Genomic DNA, 17,415 nt, shown 5'->3' with positions numbered 1-17,415 from the left:
ATCATGGTCTATCCAGGAAGTTCCAGACAGTCAAGACCACGCTGAGAAATCCTAAAACCTAAAAATAAAAGATATATTTAAAAGGCTTAATATGGGGATGGAATGGGGGTTTGTGGAGGGGAAACTGGGAAGGGAAATAACATTTGAAATGTAAATAAATAACCAATAAAAAATGTTAAAAAAAGAAGGTTTAATATAATCATTCCATAAATTAAAACAAAGTTTTAAAAATAAATCTTGGGGTTCCGGGGAGAAGGCTTAATTGTTCCCAGCACCTATATAAAAGCCACTTGTATCTCTCAAAAGCAAAACAAAAAAGAAAACTAAGACATAAAATCAGTAAAACAACTTAGTCAAAACCTGGGTAAAAAGCATTTACAACCAAGTAAATGCTGGAAATAAATGATGTGCTCAGCTCCAATGCAACATCTGTATCCCCCTCAAAGCTCAGAGAACACTGAGGAGGAGGAGGAGGAAAGAAGGTAAGCTCCAGAGGATGAGGAGGAGTGCTGTGAAATGCTCTTTTGGACACAACATGGCTAGTGTACTCACGAAGAAACAGTAACTGTGTTACCTGCCCAAGATCAAGCCAGTCAAAATCCCTCATGTATGGGGAATGAACTTATAAGGCCTCATTCTTCACTAGTTACTGGCTGTTGACAGGTGCTAGGACAGAGGGCGTCAATTTTCTTTCAGGGTTTGACTACTGATAAGTTGCCTAAATTAAGGTAGGTGGGAAAGTTTTACACCCTCCATACCTTTGTGCATCCAGGCAGCACTAACTGGGCCTAGTGGGTCACTGAACAAAGGGTATGTGAAGTCTTAGAGGGGGTGAGGGAATAGGAGGACTAGGTATAGGTATAATTAATTAAGAAACAAAAAACCAAATGCCTTTAATTCCAGCACTTGAGAGGCAAGGGCAGGTAAATCTCTTGAATTTGAGGCCAGCCTGGTCTACAGTTTCAGGATGGCCAAGGCTGCAGAGAAACCCTGTTTCCAAAAACCAAAACAACAACAACGACGACAACGACGACGACGACGACAACAACAACAACAACAACAAGAGAAGGTTTTCTTCAATGGAGGTCTATCAAACACATCCCAGGGCAGGCCAGACGCCCAGGAGTAGTTAGTCACCACAAAACAGAATCATGTTTTAGGGTGCACATTTTGTCTTACTGGTTTTATTTGTTTTGGCTTTTTGGTTTGATTAAAAAGAACAAAGAAGAAATATATATTTTATATATGTGAGTACACTGTTGCTGTCTTCAGACACACCAGAAGAGGGCATCAGATTCCATTACGGATGGTTGTGAGTCCATCTGGAAGAGCAGTCAGTGTATAAGCACTGAGCTTCTCTCCAGCCCTTCGTTTTTGAGGGTGCAGAAAAGGACAGAGTACATGAAGTTGGTTGAATCTGGGTGGTTGGGGAAGGGCAAGGAATATGGTCAAAATGTATAAAAATTAAAATAAAATTTATTACTTTATTAAGAAAAAAAGGGGGGCTGAAGAATCAGTTTAGAATACTTGTTTCTTCCAGAAAGATTCAATTCCCAGCACCCGTATGGTTGTTCATGACTAACTGTAATACCAGGGAATACCAGTACCAAGGGATCCACTGCCCTCTTTTGGCCTCCATGGTCCCAAACAATGCTTATGTGCAGGCAAAACTTTCAAACACATGATAAAATGTCTAAGACAGAAAGAGGAGATTAAGGAAGACATTCAGCACCGATTTTGGCTTCTATACCCACCCACACATGTACAAGTTCACACAAACATACATACATACATATATATACATGCATATATATACATATATATGACATGCATAAACTTTTTGAAAATAGGGATTTCATGATTTAGGCACTATATCCTGAAACATTAAACGTTCATTCCAAGAAGCTAGTAGTTTATATCACCAAATCCACCTGAATAAGTAACTCAACCATAAATAAATAAATAAATAAATGAATAAATAAATAAATAAATAAATAGGGGCAGAGTCTTGCTGTATAGCTGAGGCTGATCCCAAATTCAAGATCCCCATGCCTCTGCTTGGGTTTTATGATTACAGGTACACCACTACTGCATAGCTAGAAAGATCTTTGTTTTTTGATGAATACCATAGTTCAAAAATGCCCTGAACCTCAAAATGTAATTCTTCAGCCTCAGTGCCAACATTATAAGGTCATCTGGGTGTACTGGTGCACAATCCCAGAGGTGATGACAGATGGAGCTCTGTGAATTCGAGGTCAACCTGGTTGGTCTACACAGTGAGTGTTGAGTTCAAAGACAGCCAGAGCTGCAGAGTGAGACATTGTCTCTAAAACAAACATACAAAAAAGAATAAAAGTTCTTATAGTAAGGACTTTATAGCTCTATTCCAGTGAGTGGTTTTCAAACTAATCAGCTTGTTATGAATACTAATTTAAAAAACCAGGCAGAGGTGCACACCTGCAGTGCCAAGCACTCAGTGCTGAGGTTAGAGCACTGCAGCCAGGAGTTCAAGATCACCTTGGGTAACAAAGAAAGCAGGTTCCCTAGATCTAGTTCTAAAAAGTTTGAATTTTAATGGTCTGAAATACAACTCAGGAATTCACAAATTTTAAAGGCATTCAAACTGACTCTACTGCAAATACCCAAGAAGGGAGACTTCAGTGTTTTAACTAAGATCTTCAATTTGGACATATAATAAGTCAAACAGATTAGGTTAAATGTTTTATTCAAATTTTGGGCTCCCTATTCCTCCCAAGCAGACAGTGTTTTTCTCCAGCTTTTAACATTTCTTAGGCTTTTCCCACTAATTGTTTACTTTAAAAGCAACCTCTGTGATAGACATTTGGTACCCCCCTGGCACCAGAGTGGGGCTTCATTGTTAATGTAAATAAAGCCCCTCAGTATTCATTGGAGAGGGATTCCAGAACTCTCAAGAATACCAAGAAGTGGGGGCTAGAGAGATGGCTCAGAGGTTAAGAGCACTGACTGCTGCTCTTCTAGACGTTCTGAGTTCAATTTCCAGCAACCACATGGTAGCTCACAACCATCTGTAATGGCATCTGATGCCCTCTTCTTTATATACAAAATAAATTAATAAAATAAAATCTTTAAAAAAAAAGAATACCAAGAAGTACAGATGCCAAGTACCTTATAAAATGAAGTATTGGTATGTCACGTACACATATCCCCATACACTTGAAATTATCTTTAGGGTACTTATACATAGTCCAAAGTACATATTTTATATACAGTTGTTATGCAGTATAGGCTAGGGACTAATGACAAGGGAAAAAATCTATACCTAATTCTATACCTAAACTGCAGTTTTTAAAAATCATTGATCTGGGGAAGGGAGGTCTCATGTATCCCCGGATGGTCTCTAGCTTAAGATGTATGAGATGACCTTGAAAGTCTAACTCTCCTGTCTCCACTTTAAATGTTGGGACTATAGGCATATGCTAAGACCCCCAGTGCATGCATGCAATTCTGGCCAATGAACCCAGGAAGTCATACATGCCAGGTAAGCACTCTAACCAACTTAGCAACATTACCAGGCCCTGGTGATAAAAAAAAAAAAAGTTGGTCCTTAGTTGGTTTAATCCATGAAAGCATGAGCATAGACAGGGAGGGGACTGTGTACAAACATCTTCTGTAACTGTCACAGAGCTCCGTGGCGAGACACTGAGTTTTTGCTGTTCGTGTTTACTTCATAGTAAGACGCAAACACCCCTTTCTCTCGCTTTCAACCTGTAAGTAGGCCATGTTTGTTTTTCCTTCCCCTAAATAAAAATACAGCACAGTACAAGAAACAAATGAACAGGAAATATTGAAGTTTATACTTAGCCCTGGAAAGCAGTATTTTTCTAAGGGGAGGGTGGGATGGGGGTGTCAGGTCTTATCAAATGAGAAACCAATTTTGTGAGTCACAAATGCATTAAAGAAAAACAAGTGTATGCCTGTGCTAGAGCATAAAATATATTTCTGAGCTGTAGTCAAAAGTTTCAGATCCATAACTTCTCTGATACATTCTTACTATTCGGCAGAAGGTTATTTTTTTCACCTAATTCACATTCAATGATCCAAACTCAATTCCAGCTCCGCAAAGATCTCAGTAGATTTACTTATCACCCATCCCCCCTTTCTTAACACAAATGAAAAGTGGGATGAGCCAAATCCTATCTGCTGTACATTTTTCATAGCTAAGTTCTTCCTCAGATGAGTCACCTGTGTCATGAAGTTTCAGATGGACTCTTGGCACACTTGTATTTCTCCTCAGGTCCATCTGAAATTCTAAACATTCTAAAGAGACTCTGAAATTTTCATAACTTGCCACAATCCAAATAGGCCTTAGTATTAATGTATGTGGTTTGTTTCAAGATCACCTTTACTCTGAAGCCAAGTGTTCTATTTTCATTAAAACATTACTCAACCCTTGAAGCTGTCTACAGAACTTTTAATTATGCATGTTCTCAGTGTGCTGTTTTCTCTTCTCCTAACTTCAAAAAGTATTATACTGATAACTTTCTAGGTTTCCTCACTTCTATCTTTCCACTCACAATTAAAACATGAGTGCTTATGATATAAGCTATCAGCCTTCTATTTAGCACTTACAGGTCCATGAACACAGTCTTTAATGAACCTATCACCCACACTAGCTGCTATGATTGACTTTAATTCCTATATGGCCATTAAGCATACCAGAGCACATCTCTCCATAGTAAGAACCTGGTACTGACTTACTGAAGTACTCTGAAAAGGTGAATCGTTACATTCAGATAATATAAAAATAGGAGGTATTTCTTTTTCTTTTGGAGACAAGGTTTCTCTCTGTACCCCTGGCTGTCCTGAAACCGTGTAGTTCAGGACAGCTTCAAACTTAGAGATCCGCCTGTCCCTGACCTCCCGAATGCTGGGATTAAATGAATACACCAACAACACTACACTAATAAATATTTCTAATGTTACTTATCTTTCATATTACATAAAATATGCAAAACAGGCTACTAAAATAGTTCAGTGGGTAAAAGCACTTGCCAAGAAGCCTGAGTTCAATCCCCAAGATCCACGTGGTGGAAAGAGAGAACCAACTCCAAGTTCTCCTCTGACTTCTGTATGTGTGCCATGGCACAAGATCTCTCCAACAAATATACATGTAACAACATACTACATAGAAATCACACACAGCACACAGAAGTAAAACACTAAGGCCTAATAAAAATGTAATATCTTTTGCATTTCCACATGTGGTCCAGCAAACTGCTGCTTGAAACTTCCTCCCAACCTTCAGCATTCCATTTTGTCACCTCTTCTTACTTTTAATGAAGTCCATCTTACTTCATTAAAAAAAAAACGAAAAACCTTCCACATCGTGGACTGCGTGTACTATAGACTGACTACTTGGTTGAAACTGCCTTGTTTTGCTCAGGGCCACATATCCCGAAGGAGTATTAGATCGCCAGCTCCCTTTTGTCCAGCTCCTGTACCAGCAACCCAATGGTCGGTCACACTCTCCAGTCTAAGGCAGGGTAACCATTTCCCTTTAACATTTCCAACTGAGTACGTCTCGATCGGGACACCTTTAATCCTCTTTAAGCCAGAGTTTTTAGGTCACTGTATATCCTCCACTAGCCACGGTCTCAGGTCTCAACGTGACTTGAGATAGACATCGCTCGCTCTCTCTTCCAAGCAGTCTTTTCAGAACTTCCCAACGTCACTGTAAGGTCCCATTAACCTTCACATGCATCCTATTTTCATAGGCCTCTAGGAAGGATCTGTTTTGGGGGAAACCAAGGTTCCCATAAGATGCCTGTAAGTTTGGGCACTTTTATTTATTCCTACCCCTGGAGTTAATTTCCATACAGTAAAACTCGACTTTCCTACTGGTTCTTACACTTTGCGACTTCCCCCTACTCAAGGAACGCGTTCACCTACCACCTCGTCCTGAGCGCTCGATTAAGCGCTCTCGACTCCCTTGACCACCGGCTTCCTCGCCACTACTCACTTTGGGCTTTTCAGGCAGCTTCTTCCGGTTCTTCTTCTTTTGCTCCTCGCTTCTGAGATTCTTCAGCTGGGCCGGGTCCTCGGAGGCCGGAGACAGCGGGGCTGCCTCCTCCCGCTTGCGGGGCGGGCTCCTTCGCTTCTTGCGGGCGCCGGCGCAAGCCACGGCCCAGCCGTAACCTAGAAGGAAGAGCAGCAGCAGCCCGAGGGCGCCGGTGCCCACCAGGATCACCCAGCCCGGGTAGCGCTTCGGCTCTAGCCCCAGGTCGAGGCCCAACTCCGTGCGCAGAAAACCTAGGCCGAGCGAGAGCAACTCCCGCAGCCGGGCAGAGCCCTCCTCGGCCTGCTGGGCCAGCTCGTCCTGCCAGCTTCGTGCAGCCATCTTCCCTTCCGTCAGACAGACTCGCGGGAAGACGCCGGGGAGCACAGACGCCGCTGGAACAGTCGTGGGAGCGACGAGGGCCGCGACACCTCAGGCCGAGCGCATCGCAGCCAACTCTCACGCCGGAGCAGAGACTAGGGGGAACACCGTCGCCACTGGGAGGCTCAAGGGTTCCCAGTCCCTGCGGCCGGCCTCAAGCCGCCGCCGCCAGGAGGGCACGGGGCGGCGGGGGCAGAGTGTCTCCAGAGACGGCCGCTAAGCGGCGTCGGGGCGCCAGCGCAAGGCCCCGCTGTCCTCCCCCGGCGGAACAATGGCGGCTCCGGCCGCGATCCACGCTGCGCACGGAGGCCGGCCGGGTCACGTGGAGGCTGTGGGCGGGGCGTGTGTCACGTGGGTGACATGGGCGGGGCCGGGCGGGCTCTGGGAGGGGGTTCTCCGTGAGCTGTGTACCGTCGGCTGCTGGGGCGACGGGGAGCTTGCGGAGCCGGAGCTAGAAGCCTGACTGCGGAGCTCCGGCAGGCTCGGGCGCTCTAGGTGCGGTGAGGGATTCAGATGTGGGGCCTGCGCGCGAGCAAGGCGGTCAGACCCATCGAAGTATGAGCAGACTTTCCTCTCTCTTTCCTGCAGGGATGGTGCAGTGGACCGGCTTTTCCTCCCTAGGTCAGGGGCCAGTTGGATGCTTCCAGAGGGAGCTCCATGGAGTCTGAGGCGGCAGGCACAAGTAATTCACGTCTGAGTGTTTCTTCGGGGCGGACTAACATGTTAACATTTGCCAACGTTTGCGTCCTTTCTTTCATTCACTCCTGCTGTCTGTTGTCAGGCTCCAGAATTAAAAAGTCGGCAAGCCCGTGGGAGGCACTATTATTTTCCTACTAATTTGTAGCCTTAATAGGAAATATTGAGAGGAGGCCCATTAGACTGTATTTATATGCAAGCGAAGCATATTATTTTAAGCTTTTATACAACACAAAAAGAGTTGCAATTTTTGAACACGTGTTGTCCAACAGTGAAATGTGGCATTAGAAAGAAACTAGGTAGGCTGGGAAACGTCGCTCAGCGATAGAACATGCTTGCTGAACATATGCGAGGCTCTGGCTTCTATTCCCAGCACCAAAAATAAATAACTGAGGCGTCTCTTCAGTTCTTAATTATAAAAATGCTTGAGGACTACCTTAGCATTTGTATTTTGACTTTGTTGTAAGGAAACAGTGTCTATAATTAAATGATAATTGGCATGTAAGCAACTGAAGTAAATACAAACTAAAAACCTATTCATGTATTTTGACCCATCAATATTGTAATGAGTCTTGTGATTAATGAGTGGAATGGAGTTTTATAAGTAATAAACTACTCTTGCTAAACTTTTTGCAGACTTATAATTAAGGGCTAAATTATAAAGGCCAGAACCTTAAAAATGAGATCTGCATGAACTCTAAAGATTAACAAATTCCATTCATATTTTTTGGAATAAGATTTATAACCACACCTTGTGTTGGTCATAGTTTTCCTAAGAAGTTCTACTAATCATTTTAGATTATCACCTGTGGATTTTTGAATCAGAGGATTACAGTAATTGTAGGTTAGCATACTAGTCCCTTTGACAGTCTAGCAAGTAAATGATTTAATAAGATCATGTCATCTTGTGTTTTTTTTTTTTCCATTTGCTGTATTTGGTATTGGGGACACACTTGTCATCGTATCTTGCCCTCCCTCCCTCCTTCTCTTTGTTTATGCACATGCATATGCACTTAGTTTTTGTGGTCATGCAGGGGATTGAACCCAGATCCTTAAGCATAGTAGGATCCCACTGAACTATGTCTTTATCCATCATGCAGTTATATTTTAAAAACAAAAAAGTGGGGTCACAACCAACTGGTTTGCATTCATTACAGTTAACAAAACTTGTAAGAATATAATTCTTTATACTTCCATAAAGTTAGGGTTATTTGTTGCAACAGCACAATAATGAGATAAAAATTTAAATAAAGCAATACTTTGAAAGAATAAAGGCAAAAGAGCTGTGTGTGATGGAATACTAGCTCTGATCTAAGTCGACAGTCCTACTTCCTGGTGAATGCCAAAGATAACAATGTGTCTAAAGCCCTCTATGAGAAGTTCAGTGTTGGGCGTGAGTGCTTTTTCTGAGTAACTCATTCGAGGGACTGCCAATCATAAATAAAAAGGAATGAGCTATAAATACATACAACGGTATGAATGTACCTGTTAATGCTGAGAGAAAGAAGTCAAAAAGTACATAGTGTATGATTCCATTTGGGTATAATTAGAAAATGAGAACTGATCTACAGTGATAGCAGATCAGTGGCTACTTAGGGACGTCGGGGGAGCAAGGAAGTCCAAGGAAGGTGTTAGGAAGGGACCCAAGGACACATGGGAGCCCAAGGTGAATATGTTCTTTGTTGCCATCATTTGATAGGTTTTCCAAGGTTCAAGTTATATGCTTTAAATATTTTGGTTTAGGACTTATCAGCTGCTTCCAAGAAGCCATTCAGGGTGTTTTTAAGTTACTTATCAGGCTAGAGAGATGGCTCAGCAGTTAAGAGCACTGACTGCTCTTCCAGAGGTCCTGAGTTCAATTCCCACAACCTTGTGGTGGCTGACAACCAAGAGGGTTTAATGCCCTCTTCTGGTGTGTCTGAAGACAGCTACAGTGTGCTCACATACTAAAGTAAATAAAGAAATAAATCTTTAAAAAAGTCGCTTATCCCTGGATATGGTAGTGCATGTTTGTGATTGATTCAGGAGTCGGGAGACTGACACAGGAGGACTCAGAGTTCAAGTAGTCAAGTGCCATTTCAAACAAACAAAACAGACACCAGCATCTGCTGTTCCCTGAGTTTTTGATCTCAGTCATTCTGACTGGTGTGAGGTGGAATCTCAGGGTTGTTTTGATTTGCATTTCCCTGATGATTAAGGATGTTAAACATTTCTTTGGGTACTTCTCAGCCACCCAGTATTCCTGATTTGAGAATTCTCTGTTTAGCTCTGCACCCCTAAATGCTTATTTTTATTGCTGTGAGTAAAATATGACCAAAGAAAAGTATGAAAAAGAATTTTTATTTTGATATACCGTACCAGAGGGTTAGGGTCTATAGGGCCAGAAAAGCAGGCAGCAGGAAGCTGATTGATGAGAAGGCACAGAAAAAAAGGGGGGAATGGGAAGATTCTATAACCCTCAAAAGCCTGACCCCACTGGCTTTCCCTTTCCAATAAGGCTCCACAATCCAAAATTCCCTAACCTCCTAAAATAGCACCACCAAGAATTAAAAATGTTTTGACCTCTGAGGGACTTCTTATTTAACACCCGCCCCCCCCCCCTCCCAAACCAAGTAAAAACTCATAACTTTAGGCCCTGCAAAAGTGGTATTCCAAGCAAAAGTTTTTCACATTCAAGATTTTTTTATTTCTTGTTTTTTTTTTAATTAAACTAATACAATTTATTTTAAAGCATACAACTCAGTATTGACATTTTTTAAGTCATCAACTTAATTTATAATAGCTAAATGCCCCTTAAATATATATGATGTCTTCTGAAGCTAAAAGTAATATGCACTTAGCCAGTTTTAAAAATCGATTTGGAATGTTAAACATGATAGAAGTAAAAAAGAATCTCTTTTTTCCCTAATTATCTTATTATTTCCAATTTATTCATTATTCTTTTTGTTTTCTTTTGTATTTTATTAGATTTTTAAATTTACATTTCAAATGTTATCCCCATTCCTCGTTTCCCTATGAAAACTCCCTTCCCATCCCCAGCCCCCTGCTCACCAGCCCTCCCACTCCCGCTTCCCTGCCCTGGCCTTCCCCTACACTGGAACATCGAGCCTTCACAGGACCAAGGGCCTCTCATCTCATTGATGTCCGACAAGGCCACCCTCTGCTACGTATGCGGCTGGAGCCATGGGTCCTTTCATGTGTACTCTTTGGTTGGTGGTTTAGTCCCTGGGAGCTCTGGGGTACTGGTTGGTTCATATTGTTTTTCCTTCTATGGGGCTGTAAACCCCTTCAGCTCCTTGGGTCCTTTCTCTAGCTCCTTGGTTGACTGTGAGAATCCACTTCTGAATTTGTCAAGCACTGGCAGAGCTTCTTAGACTCCTGTCAGCAAGCACTTGTTGGCATCCACAATAGTGTCTGGGTTTGGTAACTGTGTATGGAATGGATCCCCAGGTGGGGCAATCTCTAAATGGCCTTTTCTTCAGTCTCTGCTCCACACTTTCATGAATTTGTTGTTTTTAATAGCTGAATAGTACTCCACTGTGTAAATGTACCACATTTTCTGTATCCATTCCTCTGTTGAGGGACATCTGGGTTCTTTCTAGCTTCTGGCTATTATAAATAAGGCTGCTATAAACATAGTAGAGCATGTGTCCTTGCTATATGTTGGAGCATCTGCAGGGTTTGTGCTCAGAGTGGTATGGCTGGGTCCTCAGGTAGTAATATATCCAGTTTTCTGAGGAACTGCCACACTGATTTCCAGAGTGGTTGTTCCAGCTTGCAATCCAACCAACAATGGAAGAGTGTTCCTCTTTCTCTATATACTCACCAGCATCTGCTGTCCCCTGAGTTTTTGATCTCAGCTATTCTGACTGGTGTGAGGCCAGTCAGAATGCAAATGATTTGCATTTCCCTAATGATTAAGGATGTTAAACATTTCTTTGGGTGCTTCTCAGTCATCCAGTATTCCTGAGTTGAGAATTCTCTGTTTAGCTCTGTACCCCATTTTTAAATAGGGTTATTTAGTTCTCTGGAGTCTAACTTCTTGAGTTCTTTGTATATATTGGATATTAGCCTTTTATCAGATGTAGGATTGGTAAAGATCTTTTCCCAATCTCTTGTTTGCAGTTTTGTGCTATTGACAGCGTCCTTTGCCTTACAGAAACTTTGCAATTGTATGAGGTTCCACTTATCAATTCTTGATCTTAGAGCATAAGCCATTGGTGTTCTGTTCAGAAACTTTTCCCCTGTGCCCATGTGCTTCAGGCTGTTTTCACTTTCTTTTCTATTAATTCCAGTGTATCTGGTTTTATGTGGAGATCCTTGATCCTTGGACTTTAACTTTGTACAAGGAGATAAGAATGAATCAATTTGCATTCTCCTACGTGTTGACTGCCAGTAAACCAGCACCATTTGTTGAAAATGCTGTCTTTTTCCACTGGATGGTTTTAGTTCCTGTGTCGAAGATCAAGTGTCCATAGGTGTATGGGTTCATTTCTGGGTCTTCAGTTCTATTCCATTGATCTACCTCCTGTCTCTGTACCAATACTATGCAGTTTTTATTACTATTGCCCTGTAATACAGCTTGAGATCAGGAATAGTGATTCCTCCAGAAATTCTTTTATTGTTGCAAGAGTTTTTGCTATCCTGTTTTTTTTTTATTTCAGATGAATATGAAAATTGCTCTTTCTAGCTCTATGAAGAATTGAGTTGGAGTTTTGATGGGGATTGCATTGAATCTGTAGATTGCTTTTGACAAGATGGTCATTTTTACTATATTAATCCTACCAATCCATGAGCATGGGAGATATTTCCATCTTCTGAGATCTTCAATTTATTTCTTCAGAGACTTGAAGTTCTTGTCATACTGATCTTTTACTTGCTTAGTTAGAGTCACACCAAGGTAGTTTATATTATTTGTGATTATTGTGAAGAGTGTTGCCGGGCAGTGGTGTCACATGCCTTTAATCCCAGCAATTGGGAGGCAGAGACAGGAGGATTTCTGAGTTCAAGGCCAGCCTGGTCTACTGAGTGAATTCAAGGACCGCCAGAGCTATGGGGGGTGGGGGGGAAGGAAGAGTGTTGTTTCCCTAATTTCTTTCTCGGACTGTTTATCCTTTGTGCATAGGAAGACCATTGATTTGTTTGAGTTAATTTTATATCCAGCCACTTTGCTTAAGTTGTTTATCAGGTTTAGGAGTTCTATGATGGAATTTTTGGGGGTCATGTAAGTATATTATCATATCATCTGCAAATAGTGATAATTTGACTTCTTCCTTTCCAAGTTGTATCCTGTTGACCTCCTTTTGTTGGCTAATTACTCTGGCTAGGATTTTGAGTGCTATATTGCATAGGTAGGGAGAGAATGGACAGCCTTGTCTAGTCCCTGATTTTAATGGGATTGCTTCAAGTTTCTCTCCATTTAATTTGTTGTTGGTTACTGGTTTGCTGTATATTGCTTTTACTGTGTTTAGGTATGGGCCTTGAATTCCTGATCTTTCCAAGACTTTTATCATGAAGGGGAGTTAGATTTTGTCAAATGCTTTTTCCGGTGTCTAATGAAATGATCATATGTTTTTTTTCTTTGAGTTTGTTTCTATAGTGGATTATGTTGGTTCCTTATGTTGAACAACCATCCCTGCATCCTGGGGATGAAGCCTACTTGATCTTAATTTTGATGTATTCTTGGATTTGGTTTGTGAGAATTTTATTGCGTATTTTTGCATCAATATTCATAAGGGAAATTGGTCTGATTTTCTCTTTCTTTGTTGTGTTTTTGTGTGGTTTAGATATCAGAGTAATTATGGCTTCACAGAATGAATTTGGTTCCTTTCATTTGGAATTTGTGAAATAGTTTGAAGAGTATTGTTATTAGGTCTTCTTTGAAGGCCTGATAGAATTCTGCACTAAACCCATCTGGTCTTGGGCTTTTTTTGGTTGGGAGAGTAACAATGACTGCTTCGATGTCATTAGGGGTTATGCAACTGTTTAGATAATTTACCTGATCATGATTTAACTTTGGTACCTGGTATCTGTCTAAAAAATTGTCCATTTTATTGAGATATTCCAGTTTTGTTGAGTATAGGCTTTTGTAGTAGGATCATGTTTTTTTTTTTTTTTAATTTCCTCAGTTTCTGTTGTTATCTCTCCCTTTTAATTTTTGATTTTGTTGATTTGGATACTGTCTCTGTGCCTTCTGCTTAGTTTGGCGAAAGGTTTATCTGTCTTGTGGGTTTTCTCAAAGAACCAGCTCCTGGTTTGGTTGACTCTTTGTATAGTTCTTTTTGTTTCTACTTGTTTGATTTCAGGCAACCAAATTTGATTGTTTCTTGCCCTCTAATCCTCTTGGGTGTATTAACTTCTTTCTGTTCTAGAGCCTTCAGATGTGCTGTCAAGCTGCTAGTGTATGCTCTCCCCAGTTCCTTTTTGGAGGCTGTACTACATGGTTTTGTGTGTCAACTTGACACAGGCTGGAGTTATCACAGAGAAAGGAGCTTCAGTTGGAGAAGTGCCTCCATGAGATCCAGCTGTGGGGCATTTTCTCAATTAGTGATCAAGGGGGAGGGCCCCTTGTGGGTGGGGCCATCCCTGGGCTGGTATTCTTGGGTTCTATAAGAGCGCAGGCTGAGCAAGCCAGGGGAAGCAAACCAGTAAGGAACATCTTTCCATGGCCTCTGCATCAGCTCCTGCTTCCAACCCTGCTTGAGTTCCAGTCCTGACTTCCTTTTGTGATGAACAGCAATGCAGAAGTGTAAGCTGAATAAACCCTTTTCTCCCCAATTTGCTTCTTGGTCATGATGTTTGTGCAGGAATAGAAACCCTGACTAAGACAGAGGCACTCAGAGCTATGAGTTTTCCTCTTAGCACTCCTTTCATTGTGTCCTATAAGTTTGGTTATGTTGTGCCTTCATTTTCATTAACTTATAAAATGTCTTTAATTTCTTTATTTCTTCCTTGACCAAGTTATCATTGAGTAGAGTGTTGTTCAGCTTCCACATATATGTGGGCTTTCTATTGTTTTGTTGTTATTGAAGACCAGCCTTAGTCCCTGGTGATCTGATAGGATGCATGAGATTATTTCAATCTTCTCATTTCTGTTGAGGCCTGTTTTGTGACTGATTATGGTCAGTTTTGGAGAAGGTACCATGAAGTACTAAGAAGAAGATATATTCTTTTGTTTTAGGATGAAATGTTCTATAGATAAATCCATTTGACTCATAACTTCTGTTAGTTTCACTGTGTTTGTATTTATTTTCTGTTTCCATGATCTGTCCATTGATGAGAGTGGGGTGTTAAGTCTCCCACTATTATTGTGTGAGATACAATGTATGCTTTGAGCTTTAGTAAAGTTTCTTTTATAGATGTGACTTCTCTTGCATTTGGAGCATAGATGTTCAGAATTGAGAGTTCTTCTTGGTAGATTTTTCCTTTGCCGACTATGAAGTGTCCTTCCTTATCTTTTTTGATAACCTTAGGTTGAAAGCCTATTTTATTCAATACTAGAATTGCTACTCCAGCTTGTTTTCTGGGATGTTTTGCTTGGAAAATTGTTTTCCCTCCTTGTACTCTGAGATAGTATCTTTCTTTGTCACTGATGTGGGTTTCCTGTATGCAGCAAAATTTGGGTCCTATTTACATATCCAGTCTGTTAGTCTATGTCTTTTTATTGGAGAATTGATTCCATTGATATTAGGGGATGTTAAGGAAAAGTGATTGTTGCTTTCTGTTGTTTTTGTTATTAGAGGTGGAATTATGTTTATGTGGCTATCTTCTTTTTGGTTTGTTAAAAGACGATTATTTTCTTACTTTTTCTAAGGTGTAGTGTCCCTCCCTTTGTTGGAGTCTTTCATTTATTATTTGTTGAAGGGCTGGATTTGTGGAATGATATTGATTAAATCTATTTTTGTCATGGAATATCTTGTTTTCTCTATCTATGGTAATTGAGAGTGTTTTTGTTTTTGTTTTTGTTTTTTTGGGTATAGTAGTCTGGCCTGGCATTTGTATTCTCTTAGGGTCTGTATGAGATCTGGCCAGGATCTTCTCGCTTTCATAGTTTCTGGTGAGAATTCTAGTGAAATTTTGATAGGTCTGCCTTTATATGTTACTTGACCCCTTTCCCTTACTGCTTTTAATATTCTTTGTTTTGTGCATTTGGTGTTTTTACTGTCATATGATGGAAGGAATTTCTTTTCTGGTCCAATCTATTTGGGTTTCTGTAGGTTTCTTGTATGTTTATGTGCATCTCTTTCTTTAGGTTGGGAAAGTTTCCTTCTATAATTTTGTTGAAGATATTTTCTGGCCCTTTAAACTGAAAATCTTTGCTCTCTTCTATATCCATTATCCTTAGGTGTAGTCTTCTCATTGTGTCCTAGATTTCCTAGATATTTTGGGTTAGGAGCTTTTTGCATTTTGCATTTTCTTTGACTGTTGTGTCAATGTTTTCTATGGTATCTTCTGCCCCTGAGATTCTCTCTTCTATCTCTTCTCTTGTATTCTGTTGGTGATGCTTGCATCTACGACTCCTGACCTCTTTCCTTGATCTTCTATCTCCAGGGTTGTCTCCCTTTGTGATTTCTTTATTGTTTCTATTTCCATTTTTAGATCCTGGAAGGTTTTGTTCAATTCCTTTTCCTTTACCTGTTTGATTGTGTTTTCCTGTAATTCCTTTAGGGGTTTCTACATTTTTTTTGGTTGTGAGCCTAGCCTTTAATGGCTGAGCCATCTCTCCAGCCCTTGTGTTTGCTCTTTAAGGGCTTCTAGCTGTTTACCCGTGTTCTCCTCTAGTTCTTTAAGGGAGTTATTTATGTCCTTCTTAAAGACCTCTATCATCATAAGATGTGATTTTAAATCAGCGTCTTGCTTTTCTGGTGTGTTGGGGTATCCAGGGCTCGCTGTGGTGGGAGAACTGGGTTCTGATGATGCCAAGTAGCCTTGGTTTCTGTTGCTTATGTTCTTCCCCTTGCCTCTAATTATCTCTGGTGTTAGCTGGTCTTGCTGTCTCTGACTCTGGCTTGTCCCTTCTGTAAGCTTGTGTGTCAGTACTCCTGGGAGACCAGTTCTCTGGGAGGAATGTGGGTATGGAGAGCCATGGCACAGGGTCTGCTCAGAGGTGCAGACAGAAACTGGAAGGATCCTGTCCCAGGCTGCTCCTCAGGTCCTGTGTCCTGAGGTCTCTGAGTGGGTCCCTCTGAGCAGAAGCAGTGGTCTTACCTGTGCTCACATGCTTGTCAGCACTCCTGAGAGACCCACTCTTTCCCAGCGTTGGTATTTGGATATGGAGGGCTGTGGCACAGGACCAGCTTCGGGCATAAAACCAGATGACCCTACCCATGATTTTTAAGAACAAAATTTCTCAACACTACCATTATTTATTATAGAGATAACATTTAATACTTTTATATAATAAGTATGCATATATAATATCAATTTTAATGACAAGATATTATGTGCTGCTATTAAGTTTATATTTTTGAGAACTTCATACATACATGTAATATGATTATAACACACTCATCATATTTTTCTTCACTTCAGCTTTCAAAATGTAATCACCAAATTTCATTCATATGTGTGTGTATGTATACACACACACACACACACACACACACACACACACACAGAGAGAGAGAGCTGCTGTATTTGGCTATCCACTGGAATGTGGGAAAACTGCCAGGGGGAACAACCTCAAGAAAGGATGATTCTCTTTTGGTCACAGCTGTCAACTGAAGGGCAAGACATTATATTGCTCATCTCTACTGTGATTAAGAAACAAAAGCATTTGTTTTCTTACTTTATGTGTATTTCTGTTGTTTCATACATTCCTTTCTCTATCCATGCATGGTCCATCTATTGCCATTGGCAAACAGCAAAGCCCTAGCCTACCCAAGATCCTCCCAAGCTAGCCAGAAGACTCAGAATTCCTACCCAGAGTCTCAGCTTCATCCCGACCCAGGGCAGTTGCAGCAGGGCCTCCGACCTTAGTCCAGTTGTTTTGCTTTCATGTATGTAAATGCACCATATGCATGTAGTGCCTGCAGAGTCCCCAGTCCTGCGGTCCCTGGGGCTGGAGTTGCAAATAGGTGGTTGTGAGCTACTTATCTAAGTACTAGAATTAAACCAGGGTTCTTTATGAGAGTAGCTCATGCTGTTAACTGCTGTGCCATCTCTAGCACCTTCTACTGTCATCCTTTATACTTTATTGTTGGACAAACTATAGATTTTGTGTTGACATCAAATATAATTGCCATGAACATGCTTGTGATTTAATCTTCTTAAATATCCTTCCTTCCTTCCCTTAGGATGGA

At 41.1% G+C, this 17,415-nt stretch overlaps 1 protein-coding gene across 8 annotated transcripts in view; it reads right to left on the bottom strand.

Annotated features, from left to right (window-relative positions):
- The window catches only part of Mtdh (metadherin), a 58,669-nt gene extending 51,978 nt beyond the window's left edge, over positions 1 to 6,691 (bottom strand). For 3 of the 8 annotated variants that reach the window (XM_052161071.1, XM_052161075.1, XM_052161077.1), the window contains exon 1: positions 6,002 to 6,691. In XM_052161071.1, the coding sequence (XP_052017031.1) occupies positions 6,002 to 6,379 (378 nt within the window). In that variant the 5' untranslated portion in view covers positions 6,380 to 6,691. The remainder of the gene's footprint in view (positions 1 to 6,001) is intronic. The other 5 variants (XM_052161076.1, XM_052161072.1, XM_052161078.1 and 2 more) reach the window with 2 other exon arrangements.
- Between the last annotated feature and the right edge of the window lie 10,724 nt (positions 6,692 to 17,415).

Source organism: Apodemus sylvaticus, chromosome 17 (genome assembly GCF_947179515.1).
Source record: "Apodemus sylvaticus chromosome 17, mApoSyl1.1, whole genome shotgun sequence".
Classification (NCBI taxonomy): domain Eukaryota; kingdom Metazoa; phylum Chordata; class Mammalia; order Rodentia; family Muridae; genus Apodemus; species Apodemus sylvaticus.
Note: the sequence above shows the minus strand (reverse complement) of the source record. Positions and strands in the feature narration are given on the sequence as shown.